Consider the following 25,573-nt stretch of genomic DNA (forward strand, 5'->3'; position numbering starts at 1 on the left):
CTGTATCCAGAGTAATTTAGAGCTCAGCTATCCGCCTGCAGGGACAAGATTCTATTTGGGTGTCCTTAGTTTCTAGGTCTCCTCCTATTGCCCCTAGAGTATTTACATGCGGGTGTGTGAGCTTGGAGGAGAGGCAGGAAACACCATGTTTACATTTTATTATGTACAGTAACCAGCAGGATGTGGATTAATAGATGTCCTTTTATACAAGGGACTGAGTCAGGCCAAACGACAGAATCCTGTCGTTGAGATGGACCAGACAAGTAAAGGAGGGTAAGGGAACTAAGGCGAACAATACAACAATAGTGTGACACATCAAAGGAGCCACAAGTATGCGGAAAAAAAAAATAAAAGCAAAGCAAATAGCCAGGAAGTTTTCAAGCTAGTGACTTATTCCTCCTAGTAACCTCCCAGTAACTGCCTGCTACCTAGTTGTGTAGATGCTTGTTTTCCTAATTTTGATGCCATCTCTCTATAGTTATATATAACTAGAGGGCAGTTGACTATGTTTATGGCCTACATCAAGCAATTCTTCACGCAGGTTCAGGAACTCCTTTGCTATCCCTTCATAATTTTTTTTTTTTTAAAGACAGTCTTGCTCTGTCACCCAGGCTGGAGTGCAGTGGCGTGATCTTGGCTCACTGCAGCCTCCGTCTCCCAGGTTCAAGCGATTCTCCTGCCTCAGCCTCCTGAGTAGCTGCGACTACAGGTGCATGCCACCACACCTGGCTAATTTTTTGTATTTTTATTAGAGACAGGGTCTCACTATGTTGGCCAGGCTGGTCTCGAACTTCTAGCCTCAAGTGATCCACCTGCCTTGGCCTCCCCAAATGCTGGGATTACAGGTGTGAGCCACCACGCCTGGCCTGTGATCATTTTTGATGCTTTCCTTTGATCTTCCAATTTCTCTTCCTGCTGCTCACTGTAAGCCACTCCTAGGTTCTGCACCCACCCTCACTTTTCCTTATCGTGGCTTTCCATTCAACCTGACCACTCTCTCCAACTACTCTACAATGCCAACGTCAGTGCGTCTGTATCCTGGTGAGTCAGCTTCTGGCCGGGAAGAAAGGACCTCTAAGGACATCTTTTTATAAAGTCACCAGTGTGACAGCACATTACTTAGAAAAAGTCATATGCCATACCTCCATAAAAGCCAAATAAAAGGAACTCTCTTCTTATTTAGGTCATTAATGAGATAACCAGGAGGTGGGGGCGGGGAGACTTCTGGTGTTCAAGTGATCAGATCTGTGAGAGGAAAACTTTTTCACATCCTATAATAAAGAGAAGCTGTGCCCCCAACTTCTTATTAAAGGTGACATGTCTGGGGAGAGTAGCAGAAAGAGCTACAATACGTATTTTTAAATATCCAGTTCTATGTATGTGAATGTAGAGAAGTACCGCTTGCTATTAAACAGATCCCGGGATCAGTGGGCTTTGCAGGAACGTCCTAAAACGGGAGCAAGGTGGTTAATTCAGCTAGTGCTGAGATTTCCAGCCACCAGAGGGGTATTCTGACATGGAGGGCACATTTGGGGAGTGGTAACAATAAAGGGCTATTGCTTCATTGCTTGAAGCACCAATAAGGCACAGTTACCTCATTGGGAAAGCGTGGCCAACGGCTCACAGAGTGACTCTCTGGCCTTAAGGCTAAGTAAATCCAGTAAGTCAGTATTTCCTGCTTATTTAAAAAAAAAAACAAAAAAAAAAAAACTAGCAAGTGCTCATTTCCAAATGCTAACAACTCTACCGATAAAAATACAGTTATGGGCCACATAATGACATTTTAGTTCAAGACAGACCAAACATATGATGGTGGTCCCATAATATCGTATTTTTTACTGTACCTTTTCTATGTTTAGATACACAAATACCTGCCAGTGTGTTACAACTGTCTATAGTATTCAGTGCAGCAATATGCTGCACAGGTGTGGAGCCTAGGAGCAATAGTTGTAGGTGTGTAGCCCAGGTGTGTAGCAGGCTATACCATCTAGATTTATGTACATGTACTTTATGATGTTTGCACAGCGATGAAACGGCCCCATGCCACATTTCTCAGAACGTTCTCTCCAGTGTGAAGTGGTATGTGACTGTTCTAGGCTTGTTTCATTTATACATTTGTTCTCAGGTTTTTTTTCCTAGGGTTCCTATCTCTGTGACCTTCTGCAGGCATTTTTCACTCTAAAAACAAAAAATTTCCTGGAAACCAATGCTTTCATCATGACTTCTTCAGGCACTGATGGTATGTAAGTACAGTGGTATTCCGTCCTGAGTGACTGAGGTGAGTCCAACTGGAAATACTCATGTACTCATTTTTGTTCTTACTGAAGTAGGGTTACTGATTAATGAAGGTTAGCCAGAGCCGGAAATAAAGGTATTTCCATGTACCTGAGTGTGAGAGGGCCTGTTAAGGTAGGAAGAGGATGTTGCAGAAGCATCACTTCTGTTCGGTGCAGACGCTGGAATGCTAAGAAAAATGGTGCTCTGAAAGCCCACAGTGCTCTCTCACCTGGGACCATGGCTAGGCTGGGTTGCAACTCCCTGTGTTCAGGTTCTACCATCCCAGCTAAACTACACCTTTTTTGAGGTCAGAAAAGCGGAATGTGGTCTATTTCAACATTTTATACAGACACACTATGGGGCTGCACAGAGGGCTGCTTTCGGGAAGGACAGTCACAAAGGTCTTGAGAGGAAGAAGGAGATGAGAGGAAATAAAACAAAACACGAACGAGGTGGAGCCCCTAAACTAGAAAGGTTTCCAGTTGCTCTCAAGTAGACAGCAAAATGAGTATCTAGAGAAGAGCTGAACAGCCATCCTTCCCGATTTTGCTCCTGCAAGGATACCTCCTGGCTTAAAAATTAATTTCAGAATCTGGGTCAAAGTGTCAACTTCTCCTCTGACATTTTAAGTCCAATGAGACACTGCTTGGTAACTGACTAAAAAAGAGCGTTTTAATTCAGGCAGCTGGAAGAGCACTTAAAAGGCAACCGGTTACCTGGGAGGCAAGAGATACCATTTTCCACTCCCTAAGGCTTGCGTGGAGAACTAAAAGGAAGGAGTGTTAAAATGATGTGTGAGTGATTCTCAAATCTGACTGCACATCTCATTCATTTGGGGAAATTTTCAACACTCAGATTCGCAGCCTCCTATTTGGGAATTCTTTTTCCTTAGGTCTGAGGTAGGACCTGGTCTCACGCACAGCCAGGGGAAGGAGCCTCCAGGTGGAGGCCTTGCTTTTATGCTCAGCATCACTGGGGTCTGTTACGGGCTAAAACGTGTCCCCCTAAAATTCATATGTTGAAGTCCTAAGCTGCCAGTACCTCCACCTGTGAGTGTATTTGCAGATAGGGTCAAAGAGGTCATTAAAGTTAAACAAGGTCATCAGGGTTGATCCTAATCCACTATGACTGGTGTCCTTGTAGGAAGAGGTTAGGACACAGCAGAAAAACAGAGTGAAGGTCATGTGAAGATACAGGGAGAAGACAGGCATCTGCAAACCAAGGAGAGAGGCCTGGGGAGGAACCAACCTGGCTGATACCTTGATCTTACACTCCAGAAATGTGAGAAGGTAAATTTCTGTTGCTTAATCCACCCATCTGTGTTACTTTGTTATGGAAGCCCGAGGAAGCCAAGTCTTTGGCCTCTGGCAGCAAACACAGGCAACTTCAACGGACAGACCGGCAGCAAAGAGAATTATATTAAATAAACTAAAAAGTGCTCTTGAAGGCCAGGCATGGTGGCTCATGCCTGTAATCCCAGCACCTTGGGAGGTTGAGGAGGGCGGATCACTTGAGGCCAGGAATTCAAGACCAGCCTGGCCAACATGGCAAAACCCTGTCTCTACTAAAAATACAAAAATTAGCCCGGCGTGGTGGTATGCTCCTGTAATCCCAGTTACTCAGGAGGCTGAGTGAGGTAGGAGAATCGCTTGAACCTGGGAGGTGGAGGTTGCAGTGAGCGGAGATCATGCCACTGCACTCCAGCCTGGGTGAAAGAGCAAGACTCCATCTCAAAAAACAAAGAAACAACAACAACAAAAGAAAACAACAACAAAACCATGAAAAAAACCAAAACAACAGCAGCAAAAAAGGGGTCTTGAATTACTCAAGTATGAAGACATCTTTATTTGCTCAAACATGGAACTAAAATTTTTTAAAAAATTGAGCAGAAATGAAATAAGCTGATACTAATGAAAACCTATCTTACACTGTTTTGAGGGACATAAGCTTAGATACTATCACAAAAGGTGCAATGGCCAAACATGATAGTGGGGTCATTGCTTTTATGTGCTCACACTCTGATCTATGAGTCAGTCCGTTCCTTTCCACCCTGCTGCCTGCTATTCTCTTGGTTTCCTTCCTCACACTGCTCATCCACGTCAGTATGAATGGGGAAATGAGGCTCAACCCCAATTTCCATCAGCGGCTTCTGTTGTAGTCTGCAGAGGTTTTAAGTGCTGAGCAAAATGAAATTTCTGGCTTCACCACAAATTTCATTTATTTAAACTCTGCCTGTCCTCTTCTAATCAAGAATGGTTTAGAGCCCATTTCCTTGGGGATAGTGGAATCTTCAAATCCCTAGAAACACCTGGACTGTTCTCTGATGGAAAAAGCAATGGGGGCCGGACGCAAGGTGGCTCACGCCTGTAATCCCAGCACTTTGGGAAGCCAAGGCGGGTGGATCACCTGAGGTCAGGAGTTCGAGACCAGCCTGACCAATATGGTGAAACCCTGTCTCTACTAAAAACATAATTTGCTGGGCATGGTGGCGTGTGCCCATAGTCCCAGCTACTCAGGAAGCTGAGACAAGAGAATTGCTTGAACCCAGGAGGCAGAGGTTGCAGTGAGCCAAGATCCAGCCTGGGCAACAGCACGAGACTCTGTCTCAAAAAAAAAAAAAAAGCAATGGGGAATATGAGGGGAAATCTGGACTCTGGGGTTCAAATTATGCAGGGTCAAGCTTTCTGTCTCGGCCTCAGTTCCCTCATCTAAAAGATGAGAAGATCAATTTGATTGGTCGTCATCAATAAATCTTTCAGCTCTAAAAATTCCATAACTCTTAAAATATCGCAATTAAATGTCACACAAATTTTTCAGTTTCCCTGTGCATATAAAAGTTATGTTTACAGTATACTCTCTGCAAGACAGTTTCCTAAAAAGTTGCATATACTGTGAGATTTTAACACTTTTTCCCCCATCCAAATGGCATTTCAAATGCATAAAAATAACTTATTCGTAAATTTTCTTTCTCTCTTTCTTGTTTTAGTATAGCACCTTGAAACTAAGATATTTCAGGTGGAAGTGCAGGGTAACAGGTTGCAGAACTCTCAAATAACAATCATGTATGTTTTGGTGGGCCATTTGGTATAGTGTGATTTCCTGAGAAACTTTAAAGGTAAGAGTCTGCACTGAAAAGTCACATTATTTACTATTACCTGGTTGTATTCAGAGGCCAGACTATTTAAGACAAAACAAATCCAAGAATAAACATGTTTAGTTTTTTTGGAAAAAGCAACTTCCTACTTCTGTTTTTATTTTTAACTTCTTGTACTGGTTTTTGTTGCTTGTGTTTGAAAAAAAAAAGTCTAAGAGTAATCATGCTTTTCTAAAGTCATGCATTATCATTTGTATTATTTTGATAACTTCAACACAAATTGTAAGTTGAGATAACAACACACACTCTCAATACCTTCAGCAGAATATTCACGGTAAGTTGCAATGAATGAAAACCAAAACAAGAAAGAACAGCTGTAACCCAAGCATCATGGAAGCACACTGATTCGTTTTTTAAAAGAGATACTTAGCTAGTTCTTAGCAAAAAGCTAAGCCTAATTCTCTCATAGTCTTAATTCACACTTGGAAACATGCAGTCAAGTTTACCTACCTCCACCACACCATGATGAATGGATGTGTACTGTTTCTTCTTCAGCATCACCAAGGTGATGACGATCACTGTCGCTATGACAACACCGCCCACCATGAGTCCAATGATTGCACCTTTGTTTGAACCCACATCTTCTGCAAAGAACACCTTGAAAACAAATTAAAAGAATTTTAATTTCTAAATGCAATATAATTTACAACTTATAAACGCAATTAGAAGAATTTCATTTCTTAAATGCAGGGGACATTTGGATGAGGTTATATAAAAAGTTTCAGTATATTCTCTGCCCAACTGGTTGGTCAAATATTTGATGCTTACTTTAAAAAAAAAAAATCGCATATTTTCCTACTAAGAATGATAATCATAGTTTATAGAAGGATGTACAACATGTGGCTTCCCCAGTTCGAGGAAGTCTACTTTCCCCTCACAGGTCAAAACCGAAGTCTGCAGGGACCTGAAACCCTTTGACAGGTGGAACATTTGGTGAGTGGTGGGAAGATAGTGCTTGGATCTATCAAAAGCTGGAAAGGCACGATCATACTAATGAAAGGAGGTCAGCATTTTCCTAGTCACAGCACTCTGAGCCCTGATGTCTGACTCTAAGTGACTGAGACTTAGGTGTTTTTCAACTCTGCAGATGTCCTAATTTCCTTGGAGGGACACTTTTAATGCCCAGGAATAGGCATTCTGAAACAAAGGAGTTAAACAAAACAATAGAAAAAAAGATATCTTGTTACCTACTTTTAGCTATAGTAATTCTGCAGAATTCTAATTAACCTTTAGCAGTGTAATGCTTTTTAAAGCATAATGTTATTTCAAAGTGAAGTACAGGCAACAAGAATTTTAAGTCACTCATAACTCATGCTTTCTTACTGTTGTCTCCAGAAACCAAAATCTGAAATGTTGCTTTATTCTTGCTCTTTATTTGGATTAAACATAAAAAGAATTTTGAGAACATTGTAAAGAAGGAATAAAATTTCATTTATTGCACTACACTGCTTCATACTGTTTTTAAAAGCAAGTCATTATTTTTCAACTTTATCTACTTGAATGAAATTATAGAAGCACACCACAACTTTTATCATCTTGTTATATAAGGAGTTGATCTTATGCCAGATGAAGTAAAACTAAAGCTAAACATTACCACGTTTGCTCTGCAACTTAATGAAAATACAGGCATACCTAGCTTTATTGTACAGTAGTGCTTACAGATAGTATTTAAAAAAATAAATAAAAAACAACAACAAAGGTTTGTGGTAACCCTGCATCGAACAAGTCTATTGGTGCCATTTTTCCAACAGTGAACACAGGTTCACTTCATGTCTGTGTCACATTTTGGTAATTATTTAAATATTCAAACATTAAAAATTATTATATCTGTTTGGTGATCTGTGATCAGTGGCCTTTGATGTTACTATTTTAATTGTTTTGGAGTGTCATGAAACATGCCCATAAAGACAGCAAACTAAATCAAGAAATGTTGCGTGTGTTCTGTCTGCCCCCCAAACTGGCCACTCCACCCCCTCAACTCCCAGGCTCCCTATCCCTTGAGAGACAACAATATTGAAACTGGGCCAGTAAATAACCCTACAGTGGCCTCTTAAGTATTCAAGTGAAAGGAAGAGTCACAAGTCTCTCACGTTAAAGCAAAAGCTAGAAATAATTAAGCTTAGTGAGCAAGGCATATTGAAAGCCAAGATTCTTGTGCCAGTTAGCCAAGTTGTGAATGCAAAGAAAAGCTCTTGAAGGAGATTAAAAGTGCTACTCCAGTGAGCACACAAATGATAAAAGCAGAACAGCCTTATTGCTGATAACTGAGAAAACTTTTAGTTGTCTGGATGGAAGATCGAACCAACCACAACATTCTCTTAGGCCAAAGCCTAATCAAGAACAAGGCCCCCAACTGTCTTCAATTCTGTGAAGGATGAGAGAGGTGAAGAAGCTGCAGAAAAAAAAAAAGTTGGGAGAGGTTGATTTCATGAAGTTTAAGGGAAGAAGCCATCTCCATAACACAGAAGTGCAAGGTGAAGCTGCAAGTGCTGATGTAGAAGCTGCAATAAGTTATCCAGAAGATCTAGATAAGACTCCTGATGAAGGTGGCTACACTAAATAACAGATTTTCAGTGGAGATGAAACAGACTTATTTGGAAGAAAATGCCATCTAGGACTTTCATCACGAGAGAGAAGTCCTGCCTTCAAAGCTTCAAAGAACAAGCTGACTCTCTTGTTAGGGGCTAATGCAGCTGGCGACTTTGCTTTTGAAGCCAAGACTGACCATTGTAAAAGTCCTAGGGCGCTTAAGAATTATTCTAAATCTGTGCCCATGCTCTATAAATGGAACAACAAAACTGGGATGACAGCACATCTCTTAACAGCATGGTTTACTGAATATTTTAAACCTACTGTTGAGACCTGCTGCTCAGAAAAGACTCATTTCAAAATATTACTGCTCACTGACAAAGCACCTAGTCACCCAAGAGCTCTGAAGGACAGGTACAAGGAGATTACTGTTGTTTTCATGCCTGCTAACAAAACATCCATTCTGCAGCCTGTGGATCAACTTTCAAGTCTTATTATTTCAGCCTCTTATTATTTCAAAATATATTTCAAATATATTTTGTAGGGCTATTCACTGCCATAGATAGTGATTCCTCTAATGGATCTGGGCAAAGTAAACTGCAAACCTTCTAAAAAGGATTCACCATTCCAGATGCCATTAAGAACATCTGTGATTCATGGGAGGAGATCAAAACATCAGCAATAACAGGAGTTTGGAAGACGATGATTCCAACTCTCACGGGTGACTTTGAGGAGTTCAAGACTTCAGTAAAGGATGTCACTGCAGATGTGGTGGAAATAACAAGAGAACTAGAATTAGAAGTGGAGCCTAAAGACATGACTGAACTGCTACCATCTCATGATCAAACTTGAATGGATGAGGAGTTACCTCTTATGGATGAGCAAAGAAAGTGGTTTCTTGCAATGGAATCTACTCTTGGTGAAGATGCTATGAACACTGTTGAAATGACAACAAAGGATTTAGGACATCACATAAGCTCGATGAAGCAGTGGCTAGATTTGCGAAGACTGACTCCAATTTTGAAAGCTGTTCTACTGTGAGCAAAATGCTATCAAACAGCATCACATGCTACAGAGACATCTTTTTGTGAAAGGAAGAGTCAATCGATGCAGCAAACTTCATTATTGTCTTATTTTAGGAAATTGCCACAGCCACCACGAACCTCAGCAACCACCACCTGGATTAGCCTGCAGCAGTGACCATCAAGGCAAGATTCTCCAAGAGCAAAAAGATTAGGACTTGCTGAAGACTCAGATGATCATTAGCATTTTTAGTAATAAAATATTTTAGTAATAAAAGTAATTAAAGTATGTACATGGCTTTTTTTTTTTAGACATAATGCTATTGCACATGTAACAGACTATAGTATAGTGTAAATACAAACTTTTTTTTTTTTTTTTTTTTTTTTGAGACAGAGTCTTGCTCTTGTTGCCCAGGCTGGAGTGCGATCTCGGCTCACTGCAACCTCTGCCTCCTGGGATCAAGAGATTCTCTTGCCTCAGCCTCCCCAGTAGCTGGGACTACAGGCACATGCCACCACATGCAGCTAATTTTTGTATTTTTAGTAGAGATGGCATTTCACCATGTTGGCCAGGATGCTCTTGACCTCCTGACCTTGTGATCCACCTGCCTTGGCCTCCCAAAGTGCTGGGATTACAGGCATGAGCCACCGTGCCTGGCCAACATAACTTTTATATGTACTGGGAAGCCAAAAAATTTGTGTGACATTCTGTTGCAAAATTTGTTTTATTGTGGTGTTCTGAAATTTCCAAGGTATGCCTGTACCTCCCTAAAAAATTCTTTCAATTTAGCCTCAAGGTAGTCAAATGACTGATTTTTCTAAGCTGAAACTAACATACTAGCAATCTGGAAAGGCAATATAAAATATAGCAAATGAAGCAACTTCTAAGAGTGTTTTACTCGTGGTTTATAACAAAATGAGAAATTGTTCATAATTATTCCCTTTACTAAACAAATATGCTAGCTCAACATTTTTATGAAAAGCAAATCATTAATTAGCTAATATACTAGTGTGAGGTAATCAGGAATAAATACAAGTCTGGACATATTCCTGTGCCTTTAAGAAAATACTGTAATTTTGTAATATTCATTGCACTAATTATAATACATTATCTTATCAACTAGTTCAGTAGAGGGAGCTGATTCTCCTAATTGCTGCCGCTGCCATTAGTCACTGTCCCATTACAGGCGTTAGTGTAATTGTGGGGATGGGCTTATATGACACAGGCCCCAGGCCCCAGCAAATGCAAATCTGTACATTAATCGTCAGCTTTCTACCCTACCAACTCTCAACTCTTCAGTGGTTCCCCAGTTTTTATTAACCTCTTCAGCAACAGCCTCATCAAGAGAAACCCTGATTTTATAACAACTGATACTAGATTATCTTGCCAATGAAAACCATGCTTCAAAAAGCTAAATGTCTTTGTACAAAAAAAGAACTATGGGAGTTAAGAATGCAAATCCAAAGCCCAAGTCGGTTTTTTCTTTGCTACAATTATTTAGAGTCAAGTGAGGCATAAATAATAATTTGAAGGTGTTTCTTTTAGAGATTAATATGAGGATTTATCAACTTTATGAATACTGAAAAGACATTTTCTGCTTGAAACACACACACACACACACAACACACACACAAAACAAAAGAAGTGCCTGAGAGAACTTCAAGTATTATTGCTATGGAAATTTTCTTACCATTTTTCTGTCCACCACTGAATGTGATAAAATTGTCGTCTTCATTAATTTAACCCTCTTACTGCACCTACTGATAAGATGGAACCCTAACATAATCCACGATTTGATTTATCTGAATTTCTAAGCTTTTGGTAAAGGATTTTATATAACTACTAGAGCTGACCACAAAGGAGATGTGGCTTTTTGATTTACTCCAATTCTAACATTAGGGGGGAAAAGTGATTTCATCTGAAAAGGAAGCTGCTGTCTTCTTTGCACAAACCTTTTGATGAATGACACTATCAGGAACATCATGGGGTCCTGCTCACTCCATGATCTTACTCTTGCAAGAGAAGTTAAATCATGGGAGGTAGGGGAGGGAATGAAAAGAAAGAGCTGGGGGAGAAATGAATGAGTAAAGGAAGACAGTTCCGGATGTGAATTTAAGCCACATAAAGTGTTCTGTAAAACCAAGCAGCGTATGCATGTGTTTGACTCTGATCCTTCAAATAAACCTACTGTAAACCTATTTTCCCAGAAAACACAGTGGAAGTCAAAGTGACTGCTATATTGAAATGAATTCCACTTTAAGTCCTGAGTGATGCACGAACTTAGCTGCCTTGTAGTCTGAAAGAACTATACATACAGCCTCTTTCTTTTCTTTTTTTTTTTGGGGGGATGGAGTCTTGCTCTGTCGCCTAGGCACGATCTCAGCTCACTGCATCCTCCACCTCCCAGGTTCAAGCAATTCTCCTGCGTCAGCCTCCCAAGCAGCTGGGACTACAGGTGTGTGCCACCACACCCAGATAATTTTTTTTGTATTTTTAGTAGAGATGGGGTTTCACCATATTGGCCAGGCTGGTCTCGAATTTCTGACCTCGTGATCCATCCGCCTTGGCCTCCCAAAGTGCTGGGATTACAGGCGTGAGCCACTGTGCTCAGCCTAGCCTATTTATTTTCTTCATGTTTTCAAGGTAATCCTATAGGCAAGCATTGTATTTTTATCTTTTCCTTACTTTGATTTCTAGCACAGGATGAACCAGAGTTAATAGGTCATTTGGCAAGACAAACAGTAGTGGAAAGAGGTAAATTACTTTACGTACCAATTTTTGATGATGAACTTCATATCCTGAGTCATGTCGGAATTCTGCATCCATCTTCACTTCAGAGATCTCCTCCGTCTTGATATTTGTCAACCCAGAACCTGTATTACATCATAATTAAAGTATGCAGGACAACCAATTAGTTTTACTCAAAAATAATAACACTGTAAGACAAAGCCTACCCAAAACTTCTTTCTAGTTAGAAGAAAATTGATAAATGACTCTTAAAGAAAAATGATACCCTATATTTAAAACTTTAATTACTACCTATTTTAAACAAAAAGAAATGAAAGGGTAAGGGAAACCTAAATACATGCTATAATTTTTGAAAATGGGGGAAAAGCAGAAGTTAAATCCTGGTTGAGAGGTTGGCAAGGATTTGTTCCTGGAAGATGTTGGCTTGGCTTAGGGGCTTACTGTTTAGCCTATTATGTGTCTTTTTCCATGTGCACTCATTACTTCAGAAATAATAATAAAAGGCTTTAAAAATGAGCATTTATTACCTGGTAGAACAAAACTGCTACTTTGGGGCTTTGTTCCAATTACAAATTATGTTCATGTATCTATGCAGTGAAGCGTTGTAAAAATTATATAATTTTAGTCAAGTGTTCTAGTTACAGACACAGATTGTAATTGGTTCGTCTGCTGAATAAAGAGCTATAGTACATAATTTTTAAAATGCTTCTTAGCAACTAACAGAATTTATAACCTATGAACTCTTCCTTCTCTATAAATTGCTATATGATTCTTAACACTAATTGTTCTGATGAATTTCATTATTCAAATAATAATTTGAAGCTTAAAACAAAATGCAGAGTCATTTAAAAACCAAAAACATAAGTAAAAAATGTAAATGTCAGTGTCCATGCTATAACATTTAATTATCAAACATCAGAATTTTAGGATGAAAAGGGCTTTTGAAGTCATCTCCTCTGCCGTGTTCCCACCCAGGGGCAGATTGTCAGTTCCTGTTTGAACACAGAGGAATGTATCATCAATTTCCCTCCATTTTTTGATTGATTTGCCTGCCCAAACTGTCCTTTTTTTACATGAAGCCAGAATCAGCTTCCCTGTAACTTCCATCCTTTGAGCCTGATTCAACACAGAGCAAGCCTAATCCTCCCTTCCACATTAAAACCTTGAACAGGTATCACGACCCTAAGGAGAGGCATGTTCCTGCTGGTTCTTGTCTTACTTGGGCTACACATTCCCAATTCCTTTGGCTCCCAGGGGAATTCACTTCCTGCTCTTGGCCTAATCACTCTTTCAATCTTGTCTACGACATTCTGGGAAAGTTGTGACACATCTTGCTGACACTGAAAAGCACAATGTCCACAGCATATGATGTGCCAGTCTAAGAGCACAGCCTATACAAGGAGAAGGTAAGGATAATCTGACAAAACCTAGGAAATCCACACTGGTTGTGACCTAGCACCATTTCCTCATCCAGTTGTTCAGAAAGCTTCCACTTGATAACCTATCTGAAAAGAGACCCACAATCAATGTCACTCTATACCTGGCTTACAGATTGTGAAGCTATCTTCTCTCCTTTTTGCTACTCAGAACTTCATTTTCCTATCCCCACCTTCCCAGCTTTCCACAAAGACCACAGGCAATGGTGCTACTTCACCTTCAAGTTCTCTTAGCCTGCAGTTGGTCTGGGTCATAAGAACTTGGACTTGGGCAGCAAGATGTCATAGTTTAAAATATATCCACAAATTTGCTGATACTCCTTCCTTCAAGAGGGAGAACTTAATTCCCTTCCTTCGAATGTGGTCGGGATGTAGTGACTTGCTCTAGTGAACAAAGCATGATAGAAGTGATGGTGTATGACTTCTGAGACTGGGCCAAAAAAGGCACTAGAACTTCCTTCTTAATCTCTTTCCTGGACCTCCTGGTGCAGGGGTGCGAGATGCCATGTTGTAGGGATGCTCAAGCAGCATTACAGAGTTCACATGATAAGATACTGAGGTCTCTTAGTAACAGTGACGTGAGTGAGCCACGTTGGAAACAGACCCACCAGGTCCAATCAAACCTTCAGATGACTTTAGCTCAGGCAGTGTCTTAACTGCAACCACATGACAGACACTGTGCCAGAACCATGCAGCTAAACCACATCCCAAATCCTGACCTATAAAAACTGTAAGAAACTAATGCTTGTTGTGTTAAGCTGCTAAATTCTCGGGTTATTTGCTACGTAGCAATAGGTAACTAATGGGCTAGGGCTTTCTTTTCTCACGTTGATCTATCTCGGGCTTTAATTTCCTTTCATCAGAAGTTCATTCTCTAATATAGACGTAAAAGGCACAGTGAAAGTGGGACCTTTCTAACCCTTTCTCATTCTTTAACTCTGGTCCTCTCAATGACCTAACCCTCAACCCCCAACTTCTTGCTACGAGACCCACAGAGTTCTCTATTATTTATTTTCTTACTTTAGTATTGGTAAGTATTTTTTGGTTAAGTTTCAACTCATTCTGCTGAAATGAACCTTTCTGACACATTTTTATAGGGTAGTGATGCTAAAACTCTTTTAATTCTCACTGGCTATATATTTTAATCTTTCTATAGCCCTTTTAAATCTGAGATCCTTATATAACCAGTGATTTCTTTAGAGCTCACTCCTTTTCTCTTATTAAGATCTGGCAACGTGCCAAGCACGGTGGCTCACGCCAGTAATCCCAGCACTTTGGGAGGCCAAGCTGGGTGGATCACTTGAGGTCAGGAGTTTGAGACCAGCCTGGCCAACATGGTGAAACCCTGTCTCTACTAAAAATACAAAAAAAAAAAAAAATTAGCCGGGTGTGGTGGCGGGTGCCTGTAATCCCAGCTACTCCAGAAGGCTGAGGCATAAGAATCGCTTGAACCCGGCAGGTGGAGGTTGCAGTGAGCTGAGATTGTGCCACTGCACTCCAGCCTGGGTGACAGAATAAGACTCTTGTCTCCAAAAATAAATAAATAAATAAATAAAAGATCTAGCAACACAATAGGTTAGAACTATATTTCTGAGATTTTTAAGAAAACGTTCTTGAACAGTTTGAAGAGTCTTCCCTTTTAGATTTTGGAGTCAAATATTTATACTGAAAAATAAAAGTAAAGAATGATATCTGGCCGGGCGCAGTGGCTCACACCTGTAATCCCAGCACTTTGGGAGGCTGAGGCGGGAGGATCACGAGGTCAGGAGATCAAGACCACGGTGAAACCCCGTCTCTACTAAAAATACAAAAAATTAGCCGGGCGTGGTGGCAGGCACCTGTAGTCCCAGCTACTAGAGGCTGAGGCAGGAGAATGGTGTGAACCCAGGAGGCAGAGCTTGCAGTGAGCCGAGATCGTGCCACTGCACTCCAGCCTGGGTGACAGAGTGAGACTCCATCTCAAAAAAAAAGAAAAGAAAAAGAAAAAAAAGAATGAGCTCTCGGCCAGGTGCAGTGACTCATGCCTGTAATCCCAGCCCTTTGGGAGGCTGAGGCGGGCAAACAGTTTGAACTCAGGAGTTCGAGACCAGCCTGGTCAATATGGCAAAACTCTGTCTCTACTAAAAATACAAAAATGAGCCAGGTGTGGTGGCACATCCCTGTAATCCCAGCTGCATGGGAAGCTGAGGTGGGAGGATGGCTTGAGCCCAGGAAGTGGGGGTTGTGGTGAGCTGAGATCATGCCACTGTACTCCAGCCTGGAAACAGAGACAAATCCTGTTTCAAAAAAAAAAAAAAAAAACCAAGAGCTCTCCACTAAAAACGTTACAAGCCCACACTATTTTTGAAATGATACTGTGAATACTTTTGGTGGTCCAAAAAAAAAATTCATATTATCAAGTCAGCATGACAGATAAATTCATGTTTACAGCTCAATAGTTTGAGAAGCTCTTGGCAGAAGAGCTCTTGCTATAATAGTTCATTTTTGTATAGCATGAATAGTTATTTAGTGAAGACTTTTTACATTAAGCAAATCTTACTAAAAGAGAAAAAATCAGTAAGCTGGCACATAGAGAAATATTCATAATAAGGTGATAATGCATGTAATAAAATGTGATGAGTAGTTTTAAATAAATGGCAGGGACCTTGTTTTACAGGCTTACTTAGAGGTCTTTCTTGAGTTGTGCTGATTTCACCCTAAGCCCTGGTGACTCCAGCTCTCTCTTCCTGTAAGTCATGATGAGTGGACAGAGCCTGTTGTTCATGTGGGGGCTAAGGGAGGTTATGTCCTTCATGACACCTCTTGCATGGCTCGGGGTCAAGGACCTGGTTTCCCTTTATTTGGACTGGAGAAGGGTGGTGATGAATTGTAACAGAAAGGGTAGCTTTCTACCCTATGTGAAGAGCTCGCTAATGTTTTTCTTTTTTATTCTGGTCAAACTGTATAATTAGTCCTTCAGAGTCTATTTTTTCTTTGGAAGTAAGCCAGGAGGAGGAGCTATAATGGCCACTATGCCCCCAAATCACCACTGTTATTACGATGGTCCCTACTTGACACTGCATGCTGGAAGCTACCATATTCTGTTTTTTTAGATATGAGAGTTAAGGAGAAGCCATTTTCCTCAGTCATGATTATAAAGCACTGGGTGGGGGGAAAACAAAAACCTTTTTTTAACTTGTTTCTGAGGACAATAGTGATTATTCAAGAACAATGCCATCACTTGAACGGCATGACAATCTTGGGAAGGCTTTCTACGTTTGGAAAGGCTAAAGATATAACTCGGCACACTAGAGTCAAGTGTGTGGTCTCTAAAATGTGAAGAAGAACAAAACTATGCTACAAAACACGGGGAAATTAGCCCAAATGTTTGATAAACTTACTACAAGCACAAAAACAGAACACACGCATGCCTTAATACATATGCAGCAAATACTGCTATTCATAGACAAACCTTAACTAGAATCTTCCTCACTTCATATCTGAGCATTCTTTCTCAACTTTAACCATCTTACTGGGCAACCCAAGCCTACACTGTGTATGAAAGGAAGCTTGGCTTACGCCACCCTCTCTTCTGAATAGAATTGTTCCCTTCTTCTTTGCCAATCCAGGTGCCTCAAATCTTTCCTAACCTCTCTGGAAGCCCATTTCCAGTAAGTTCTCTACTTAACACACCCCTGGGTTAGTACTCCATCTCCTCACATCACAGAACATTCTTGTTAGCACTTAACGTTGCTTTGTATTCCTTTGTCTTCCAAATTCCATCTCGTGTTTCCAAATATGCAAAATTCCTTCTATTATACCTCAAGCTCCTGAGAGCAGGGACCCTACCGTTTAATTTCTTTCAAACCTAGAAAGAATTTAGTGCATTGATCTTTGTGAAATCCCCAAGTGACATCATATTCTTACTGTTATGAGAAAGGTTTTGGATGGTTTTCTCGCACCAGTATAATACCATTAACTATTCTCTAGCTCTTCCTTTAAAACACATTGTTTTTGTTTGACAACGTTTGGAGGTGTCCTTTTTATGTTAGATTAAAAAAAATTTTTTTTTTAAAGAATAGGCTGGGCATGGTGGCTCATGCCTGTAATCCCAGCACTTTGGGATGCCGAGGTGGGTGGATCACCTGAGGTCAGTAGTTCGAGACCAGCCTGGCCAATGTGGTGAAATCCCGTCTCTACTGAAAATACAAAAAAATTAGCTGGGCATGGTGGTGCGCGTCTGTAGTCCCAGCTACTTGTGAGGCTGGGGCACAAGAATTGCTTGAACTCCCGAGGCAGAGGTTGCAGTGAGTTGAGATCGCGCCACTCCACTCCAGCCTGGGGGACACAGCGAGACTCCATCTCAAAAAAACAAAAATCAAAAAACAATTTTTTTAAAAAAGAAAAAAACATCGACTGGTAGTGTCACCTGTTCCTGGATGTTTCAGTAGTAACATATAGGCTCTCCTGGCCCAATGTAGAAATTTGATAAAATTGAATGAGTCGAATGAGCGCTTTCTAAGTTACATTTTATGCTTGTAGATGAAAAGCATGTCTTTTAAAGAGAAGCACCATGAAAAAAGTCCCAAGGCAAATGACCAACCTGAGCTGGCTGTGGTTGCAATTAGAACTGAACTGACCCTCAGCCCGAGGCCTTACAAGTTGGCTGAGCAGAACAGGAATGTCAACTCCTGGCTCCCTGAGATTCCCTTACATGACATAGACAATAAGGAGGACATTAGAAGAACTGAAACTGTCTCTGACTCACTATAATTTAAGTTCCCCTTAAAAGCCTAAAGACAGAAATTCATAAATCAACGAGACCAGCTGTCAAGACGTGTCACACTACTGTCTCTGCTGCCACTGTTAATCATAGCATAAAGGCATGAAGATGCCACAGGCAGACTCTCAGTCTTCATCAGTGACCGTGCTTGGAGGCAGTCATGGCTCGAGCCTGTGGTGGAAGTGTGAGGGACAGGGTGGGTCTCCTGGCTCTGCTGCTGACTGTATCTGAACCAGGCAGCAAAGGTTGACCTCTGTGTATTAATATCTTCAAAGAAAGTTAATTCCCTGTTCTTTGACTATCGCCTGGGGACATTATAAGGATAAAGAAGAAAATAAATATGGAAAAGTATGTGTTATTTGGGATTAAAATCTCCCTGGAATACACAAATTTGTCAATTCAATAACTTTCTTCCTCTTTTTGATTCACTGAAAGCATTGGCTACTATCAGTTGGGTGAGGTTGTTCATAGAGTAGACACCAGGCACATATATGCTTCTGCTGTGCTATGACATTATTCATAAAATAAAAATGTGTTTCTTCTTAATGTTTGTGAAACTGTAAAAAAAGAAGTGTCTATTTCAGTGTTAATGGGATTTTTAAGTAATACATAAAAAAAGGGCTTATGTGCAAAATTATGCATCCACATCTGTTGTGTTACTTTAGCCACTCATTGAGAATAAGTACATACAACCCACAAAACAGAAGATGTATTTTGGGCTCTGGAGAGAAACCAATTCTGGTATTTTCAGGAAATCATGTCTACTTCAGTAACTGATTGAAGTTTGAGCCCAGTTCAGTTAGAAAATGACCCATCTGGACACCAAACAAGAAAGGAGAGATGTTCACACTGGTATCCAAGTCATCACCTGAGAGTCTACATCTGTCTGGGCTTCTGTTTTTAAGGACAGGCTCTATATAATCGTCTCTGTTTTTGTTTTGTTTTGTTTTAAAGAAAAAAGAAAAAAAACCCCCAAATTTGGAAGGGCTCTCTTTTAGGTTTCAAAAGGAAAGCTCAGAAACAAAAAAATCATTTCACTCGGAAGTTGGGAAATGAAGAGTAAGGAATAGTCAAGGGGAATTTTTAAAAGTTTGGTTTCTAAGGTCACTTCAGATTCTACTCTGCAATAAGTACAATTGAGAGAGGCTTAAAATGCAGAAAGGAGACAATGTCTGCTCGAGCTTAGGCCCAAGATGCGGAGAGGCAGAAGTCAAGCGGTTCTGATACCTGGTCGAGTGGTCAGTCCTCGGTCAGCAGCAGGGCGGGCATCAACAGGCTCAACTGGGCACAGGAAGCAAGGGACACAGAAAGCAAACAAGACAAATCAAGATGGTAAGCCGTGGCTCCCAAACATAGTCAAGCAGGGAAAAAAGCATATGCAATAAACAAGTTACAAAAAAGGAGCAGCCAGAAAAGAACCACAGTGAGTTAATCCCGAGCATCGAGGACCAGGAGGGGCACCACTTTAAATGGCTTATCGCTATTGATGTGCCAGTCCTGCTCCTTAGTTTTCTAATAAAAGCCCTCACCAGGATACGCAGCAACATCAAAGAAGAGGGGTGGGGAGGGTGGATTTCCCTCTGAGCTAGTTTAGAGATAGTTTCTTGGCTTTTGATTAGAAATAAAATATTCCCAGCCTGGCAGAAAACCTTAAAGATACTTCCTTTTACAACTGCCCAATCTTATCTTATTTTACAGTTAATTAACTACAAGAGGACTCTGTTAAATTTCCAGGGGACGTGCAAATATGAATTTATCAGGAGAGCGAAGTTTTAACACATAATCTGCCATTTAGTGAGTGAATCAAATTTGTCCTTAGTATGAGGGCAGAAGAGGGAAACCGCAGTCTTTTTCTCACTTTTTCAAAAAGGCTGGTTTCCATTTGACAGATGACATACAGCTGAAACGTGTGAAATGAGGATATTTCATTTTATATTTGCCATTGTTCACAATTTTCCCTTTTTATGTGTTCTGGGTCCGACCCAAAGAAAGCAGTGTGGACAGCATGATATTCCTCACCATCATCTGACCTTTCCAAAGCACTTCTGATGCTCAGAAAATACTTCCTTGTTTTACGCTGGCGTTTGAAGAAACAAGGAATGGGGACAAAAGTGAAGTTTTTAGGATTAATAAATGGTCATAAGGTAAATGAAGCCATGGAGTGGAGGTACAGGGGGAAGCTGCTTTGGTAAGGTGGCAAGTGTAAAGGGAAAAAGGTAAGACAAAGTGAGCACAGGTGCTGAAGGAGACACGGTGTGCTCGATGAAATGGCTTCTAACAATTTCAGCAAAACCATCCAGCTTACTGATGCACACGGGCCAGGCATTCAAAGGTGGGATTCTCCGTCCAAATCGATTTTGGATGCCACATGTTAATAGAAACAGGGAGAAAAAAAGTGGCAGTAAGCCAAGTCTCCAAAATATAAGAAAATATTTCCGGGAGCACTAGGACATTTGGATGAAATAAAAATTTGGTCCTTTCTCATGTAGAGACTGGCAGCATGGTGGAGTCAAAAGGAGGGTGAGGCATCTAATCCCAGGCCTGGGCCCACCATTTACAATGTCTATGGCCTTGGGCAAGCGCCCACTTCTGTGGCTGTTTCTCCATATGGAAACAGAAATGTTAACATCTGCATCTTCTAATTATGGTGAGGAACAAATAAGTAACCTTTAAAGCCTGTTTGAGACACTACCAGATACTACAGAACTGCACTGATTAAATATCCTATGATTAAATATTCCATAGTAACAACTACTGATGCAAGAGTGACTATTCTCTAGTATTTCACTAGTGCATTAGAGGAAGACATAGTTCACTTCCTTCTGCAACTCCCAAATACATTTCGACAATGAAGTTTGGTTTTTCTGTACTTCATTTTTTCTCCTATTTGCAACAACCTGTAATGAGTAACTGTATTACTCCTTGTAAAATGCAGTTAGTTGAAAGGTCATTGTACTTTGTGACAATTTCCTGATGACGAGGGACCCAATAGTGCCTCAGCTGCAGTTAAGAACACAACAGACCACATGCACGAGGGCAAACGCATACTTTGAAGTGGTGGTGAGCACATACATCAATAGTTACATTATTAGAAAATGTATATGCAACTCGGGGCAGTAAGTTAAGTGTACTGTGGTTTAAATGCAGGCTGAGGAGCTGGTAGTCCCACGGGCCACTGCTAATGTCACCAGTTACTTTCTCTGTGATCTGGGGCCAATCACATTCTATCTGAACTTCAGTTGTGTCACAAAGTAAATGGTTTTTCCAGGGTTCAAATGCGTATACTTATGTGAAAGAAACTTACAAATGATATAGTCCTATAAGTTTCTCTGCCTCTCCCCGCTCTTCTTCTTCTTCTATTTTTTTAAATAGGCATGTATTATTTAAAAACAATAATAAAACCCTAACCCTATTTTTTAGGAAGATTAAACAAAACTAGTTTCAGTGACATAAACCCTAATCTGCTTTAAAAGATTGAAGCTGATTTAGTATAAATTAATGCTCAAAAAATAAGTAGCTCAGGGAGCAGATATTAAAAGTTTTTTAAAAGGCAATTATGATATCATTGCCGAAAAAAAAGAATACACACCAACAAAACAAAGTAGTGTGTTATTTCCCAATCCATTGCAAATACTTTCCAATTTTTCCAATGGACCTTTACTTAACCAGACAGTAACTTCATCAATGAAGTGCTAAAACACATCTTACATTGGCTGTTTAGTAATTTAAAAACAAGAAATACATTATCTTATCTTTAACTTTTAATAGAGTTAAAATAAAATATAAGCAGAAATGAGTTATTCTCTTGCTCTCAGTAGCTTTGAATCAAATCCTTTGCTGTAAAAGGAGAGAAACAGAATGGTCAGACCTCTGGGATTTTTGAGTTTGTTACTTCTGGTGTTCTTTGTAATAAACCTCAACTATTAACCATGCTGCCTTGTACAAACTCTCTACCAGGCCAAAGGTAATGAGGAAATCAGCGGTACACCAGTTTTACATATAGATAAGAGGCTGAGAAGAACTGGTTTGTAAGTTTAATAAAATATTTATTTAATCTAAATTTCAACATTTAAATTGGCTTCCTCATTGCCTCTATAAAGCTAGTTAAAAATATACTAGAAGGCAGCTTCACATTTTGCAAATACATCCATACAGTCTTATAAGACCTGCTTTGTCTCTTTAAAAATATTATTTTATCTACATATTATATCTAGGTATTATCTACAAAGAGGCAGACTGTTGGCCACAAAGACTTGCTGGCAGTCACTGCATGCTATGCTGCTCTTTGTGGCTGCCCTTCTCAGGCAGTCAGGAAAAAGTAGAACAAACACAAATGTCATCAACGCTAATGCTTCCAGCCAGATCATTTCACGATCTGTGAGCACAATTCTGTAACAACAGCTTCATTTCAGCCTAGCCATTCATTTAGGTTTTGTGGATGTGAAAACCAAAGAATAAAAAATTGTTAAGGCAAATCACAGCACATTGGAAAACTCTGATATGCTTATTTTCTTCAATGTAAATTTAAAAAATGGGCGTCAGACCCTCCTCTGGATTTCACTGATTGTTCTTAAGAAAAACAACAAATTTTTGGTAAGCATTTGAAACTATGATAATGAGGACTGCATGAAGAACAAAAGGAAATCCTTTGAGAATTTTAGATATTTTCAGTAGTTGTGTGTATGTGTGTGTGTGCACATGTCTGTACAAAGAAAGACTAACAAGTTTCTGGGGAGAGGTGGGAGACGGTGTGAGAAGAGAGACGGCTTTAGGACTGTATCTCATTATATGGCTTATTATATTCATTATTTTAAGGATACATTGTTCAGGCCATAAGGTGATTCATCTTGAGACAGGCTGATAAAGTCTCTCTAATAAGATCCTGGCTCCATTAAAAAAAAAAAAAAAAGCTACCACTGACATTTACTACGTTCCAGGAATTTTGCTAAGAGCTTTTTTATGCCTTCTTATTTAATGCTCATACTATACCTCTGAGTTAGGAATTACTGTCAACCTTATTTTACAGACGAGGAAGCAGCCAGAGAGGCTAAGTAACTTGCTCAGAAGCGCATAGCAGAGCTGGAATTTAAACTCGGGTCTGTATCATTCAGGAGTTCAGGGGTATGGGGTAGTATTTAATATCCTATGAGATGATGGCCGTCTATTTTATTTAAAAACCAATTGGGGCCGGGCGCCGTGGCTCATGCCTGTAATCCCAGCACTTTGGGAGGCTGAGGCGGGCAGATCACGAGGTCAGGAGATCGAGACCATCCTGGCTAACACGGTGAAACCCTATCTCTAGTAAAAATACAAAAAATTAGCCGGGCATGGTGGCAGGCACCTGTAGTCCCAGCTACTCGGGAGGCTGAAGCAGGAAAATGGCATGAACCTGGGAGGCAGAGTTTGCAGTGAGCCGAGATCGCGCCACTGCACTCCAGCCAGCCTGGGCGACAGAGCGAGACTCCGTCTCAAAAAAAAAAAAAAAAAATAATTGCTTAAGTGGCTTTTTAAATTGTTTGCTATAATCAATATATATATCAATGTTGGGACTGATAATGAAGAGTACTGCAACTCAAGACTTTGACACTGCAAGTTCTATTGCCTCCCAATATTGTTATACCAGATTCTACTGTTCAAACGGAATCATCCAACAAGAATATCAGCTCTTTTCATGAGACCTAGGCAATGTAATAGCTGCATGTTTGTCAAGTATCCAGAAGTACTTAATCAAGGTCTTTGCTCAAATGGACATCTTGGCAATACCCAAGGGTTTCACAGTGTATGTGTGTGTGTGTACATTCACACGTGTGCACGCAGATTTTCTCCTAAGGCTGATGCAACAAGGTACGCTGTTAGTAAAAGAGCAAATTTAGTGTGCATTCAATTTACAAAATGAGATTGGACATTTTTCACTAAAAATTCTCATTAGAGACTGAATGAAGAGGACCTTCAATGACCAAAATGTATCTACCTGTAAAGAAACAAAACAATCCGCACTCAATACATTTAATAGGGCAGTTGTCCCGGTCTTTGATAATGAACTGTCCCTAAAATTGTTTTCTTCTATGTGATTAAGAATTATTTTCATAAATGGTAAAGTTTTAATTATTTTTACATTGTCAGTAACATGCTGTTTGCTATTACTGTAACGTGTCCTTTTTCAAATTAAGGAAACAAATTTGGGGTGATGATTCACATTGTGAAAACAGTCTATATATTTTCTGCAATGGTTCTTTAGAAAAAACTGGTCCAGTACACTTAAGGTCTAATATTATATTTAGATTTAGTCTGAGGAGTGTACTAACTGCATGTTATAAGGTATATTATATATATTTTTTACTTTATTTATTTTTTAAATTTAAAGTCTCGCTCTGCCACCCAGGCTGGAGTGCAGTGGTGTGATCTCAGCTCGCTGCCAGCTCCGCCTCCCGGGTTCATGCCATTCTCCTGCCTCAGCCCCCCGAGTAGCTGGGACTACAGGTGCCCGCCACCACGCCCGGCTAACTTTTTTTTGTATTTTTAGTAGAGACGGGGTTTCACCATGTTAGCCAGGATGGTCTCGATCTCCTGACCTTGTGATCTGCCCACCTCAGCCTCCCTAAGTCCTGCGATTACAGGCGTGACCCACGATGCCTGGCCTATAAGGTATATTATAAATATGAAATCTCCATCAACATTTGCTGCTTTGATAAAGAAAATCAGGTAAAGTGCTGTTGTGTTCTTAAAAAACATGTTATTTGTATCTAGAAATCAAGGTGTTTGTGTGTAATTGTATACTTCTGAACATGTAGAAAAAAGATAAAAGAAGCTGAAAGATATTCTTGCCTGAACAGGTGTTTCTGCTAAGAGATCCCTGTGAAAAAGGATGCCATCTACTGCTCGAATTTGTTGATAGAGAAGAATCTTACTTCTCTGAGATACCAAAGGAAAAAACATTTAGAGCAATGTGCTCCTTAATTTTGGCAGCTGCCTTAAATTTAATTTTCTAAACACAAATTAAGTCTTAAGCAAAATTAAATTTTATTTATATGTAGTTCTCTATCTTTGCCTTTAACATTTAATTCAATCTGAAATTTCATGTAAGAATAAGTAGCCAGTGAAGACTACTTTGGTGCCTGTCAAATCTGCATCTCTGCAGGCCCTCAAAACTCCTCTCTGTTGGTAAACTGTAATTTTTCCTTATTTCACTATCTATCTGCTTTTTTGGAAGGTGGCATTCTAGGTCATTACATCATAAACACAAGTTGAATTTTGTGCTTCCATTCCAGAGGGAACAATATACCTCACAGTTAAAAAACATTTCTAAAAAATTCCTACCAAAAGTCATCACTTAAGAACTTAGTCTCCTGGTGCCTCCATTTCCTCATTTGAAAAAGTCATAAACATAATATATGATATACAGTACATGCTCTTTATGTATCCACTTTTATTGTTATATAATGTACCATTTTATATTAAGAAGAGGAACGGGAAAATAAAAATTAGAAGAATGTTATTGCCACACATTTTCCTTGTGAAGAACTGCCTCTTCAATAATATACTGTGGCTCCCCTTCGTCCGGGAGTGTTCACTCGAAGGATAATATTCCCTAGAATGCAAACCTGGACATGTGGGAAACAAGAGGCCCTTTACCTGCAAATGTTA

The 25,573-nt window shown here is 40.0% G+C and overlaps 1 protein-coding gene across 6 annotated transcripts in view; it reads right to left on the reverse strand.

Annotated features, from left to right (window-relative positions):
* Positions 1–25,573, reverse strand: part of APP (amyloid beta precursor protein) — a 284,040-nt gene that overhangs the window by 5,250 nt on the left and 253,217 nt on the right. For 3 of the 6 annotated variants that reach the window (XM_004062633.5, XM_004062635.5, XM_004062634.5), the window contains 3 exons: positions 19,157–19,210; positions 11,756–11,856; positions 5,882–6,028 (listed from right to left, as the gene is read on the reverse strand). In XM_004062633.5, the coding sequence (XP_004062681.1) occupies positions 5,882–6,028; positions 11,756–11,856; positions 19,157–19,210 (302 nt within the window). The remainder of the gene's footprint in view (positions 1–5,881; positions 6,029–11,755; positions 11,857–19,156; positions 19,211–25,573) is intronic. The other 3 variants (XM_004062636.5, XM_004062637.5, XM_004062638.5) reach the window with 1 other exon arrangement.

The sequence above is a fragment of the Gorilla gorilla genome, chromosome 22, assembly GCF_029281585.2.
Source record: "Gorilla gorilla gorilla isolate KB3781 chromosome 22, NHGRI_mGorGor1-v2.1_pri, whole genome shotgun sequence".
Lineage (NCBI taxonomy): Eukaryota > Metazoa > Chordata > Mammalia > Primates > Hominidae > Gorilla > Gorilla gorilla.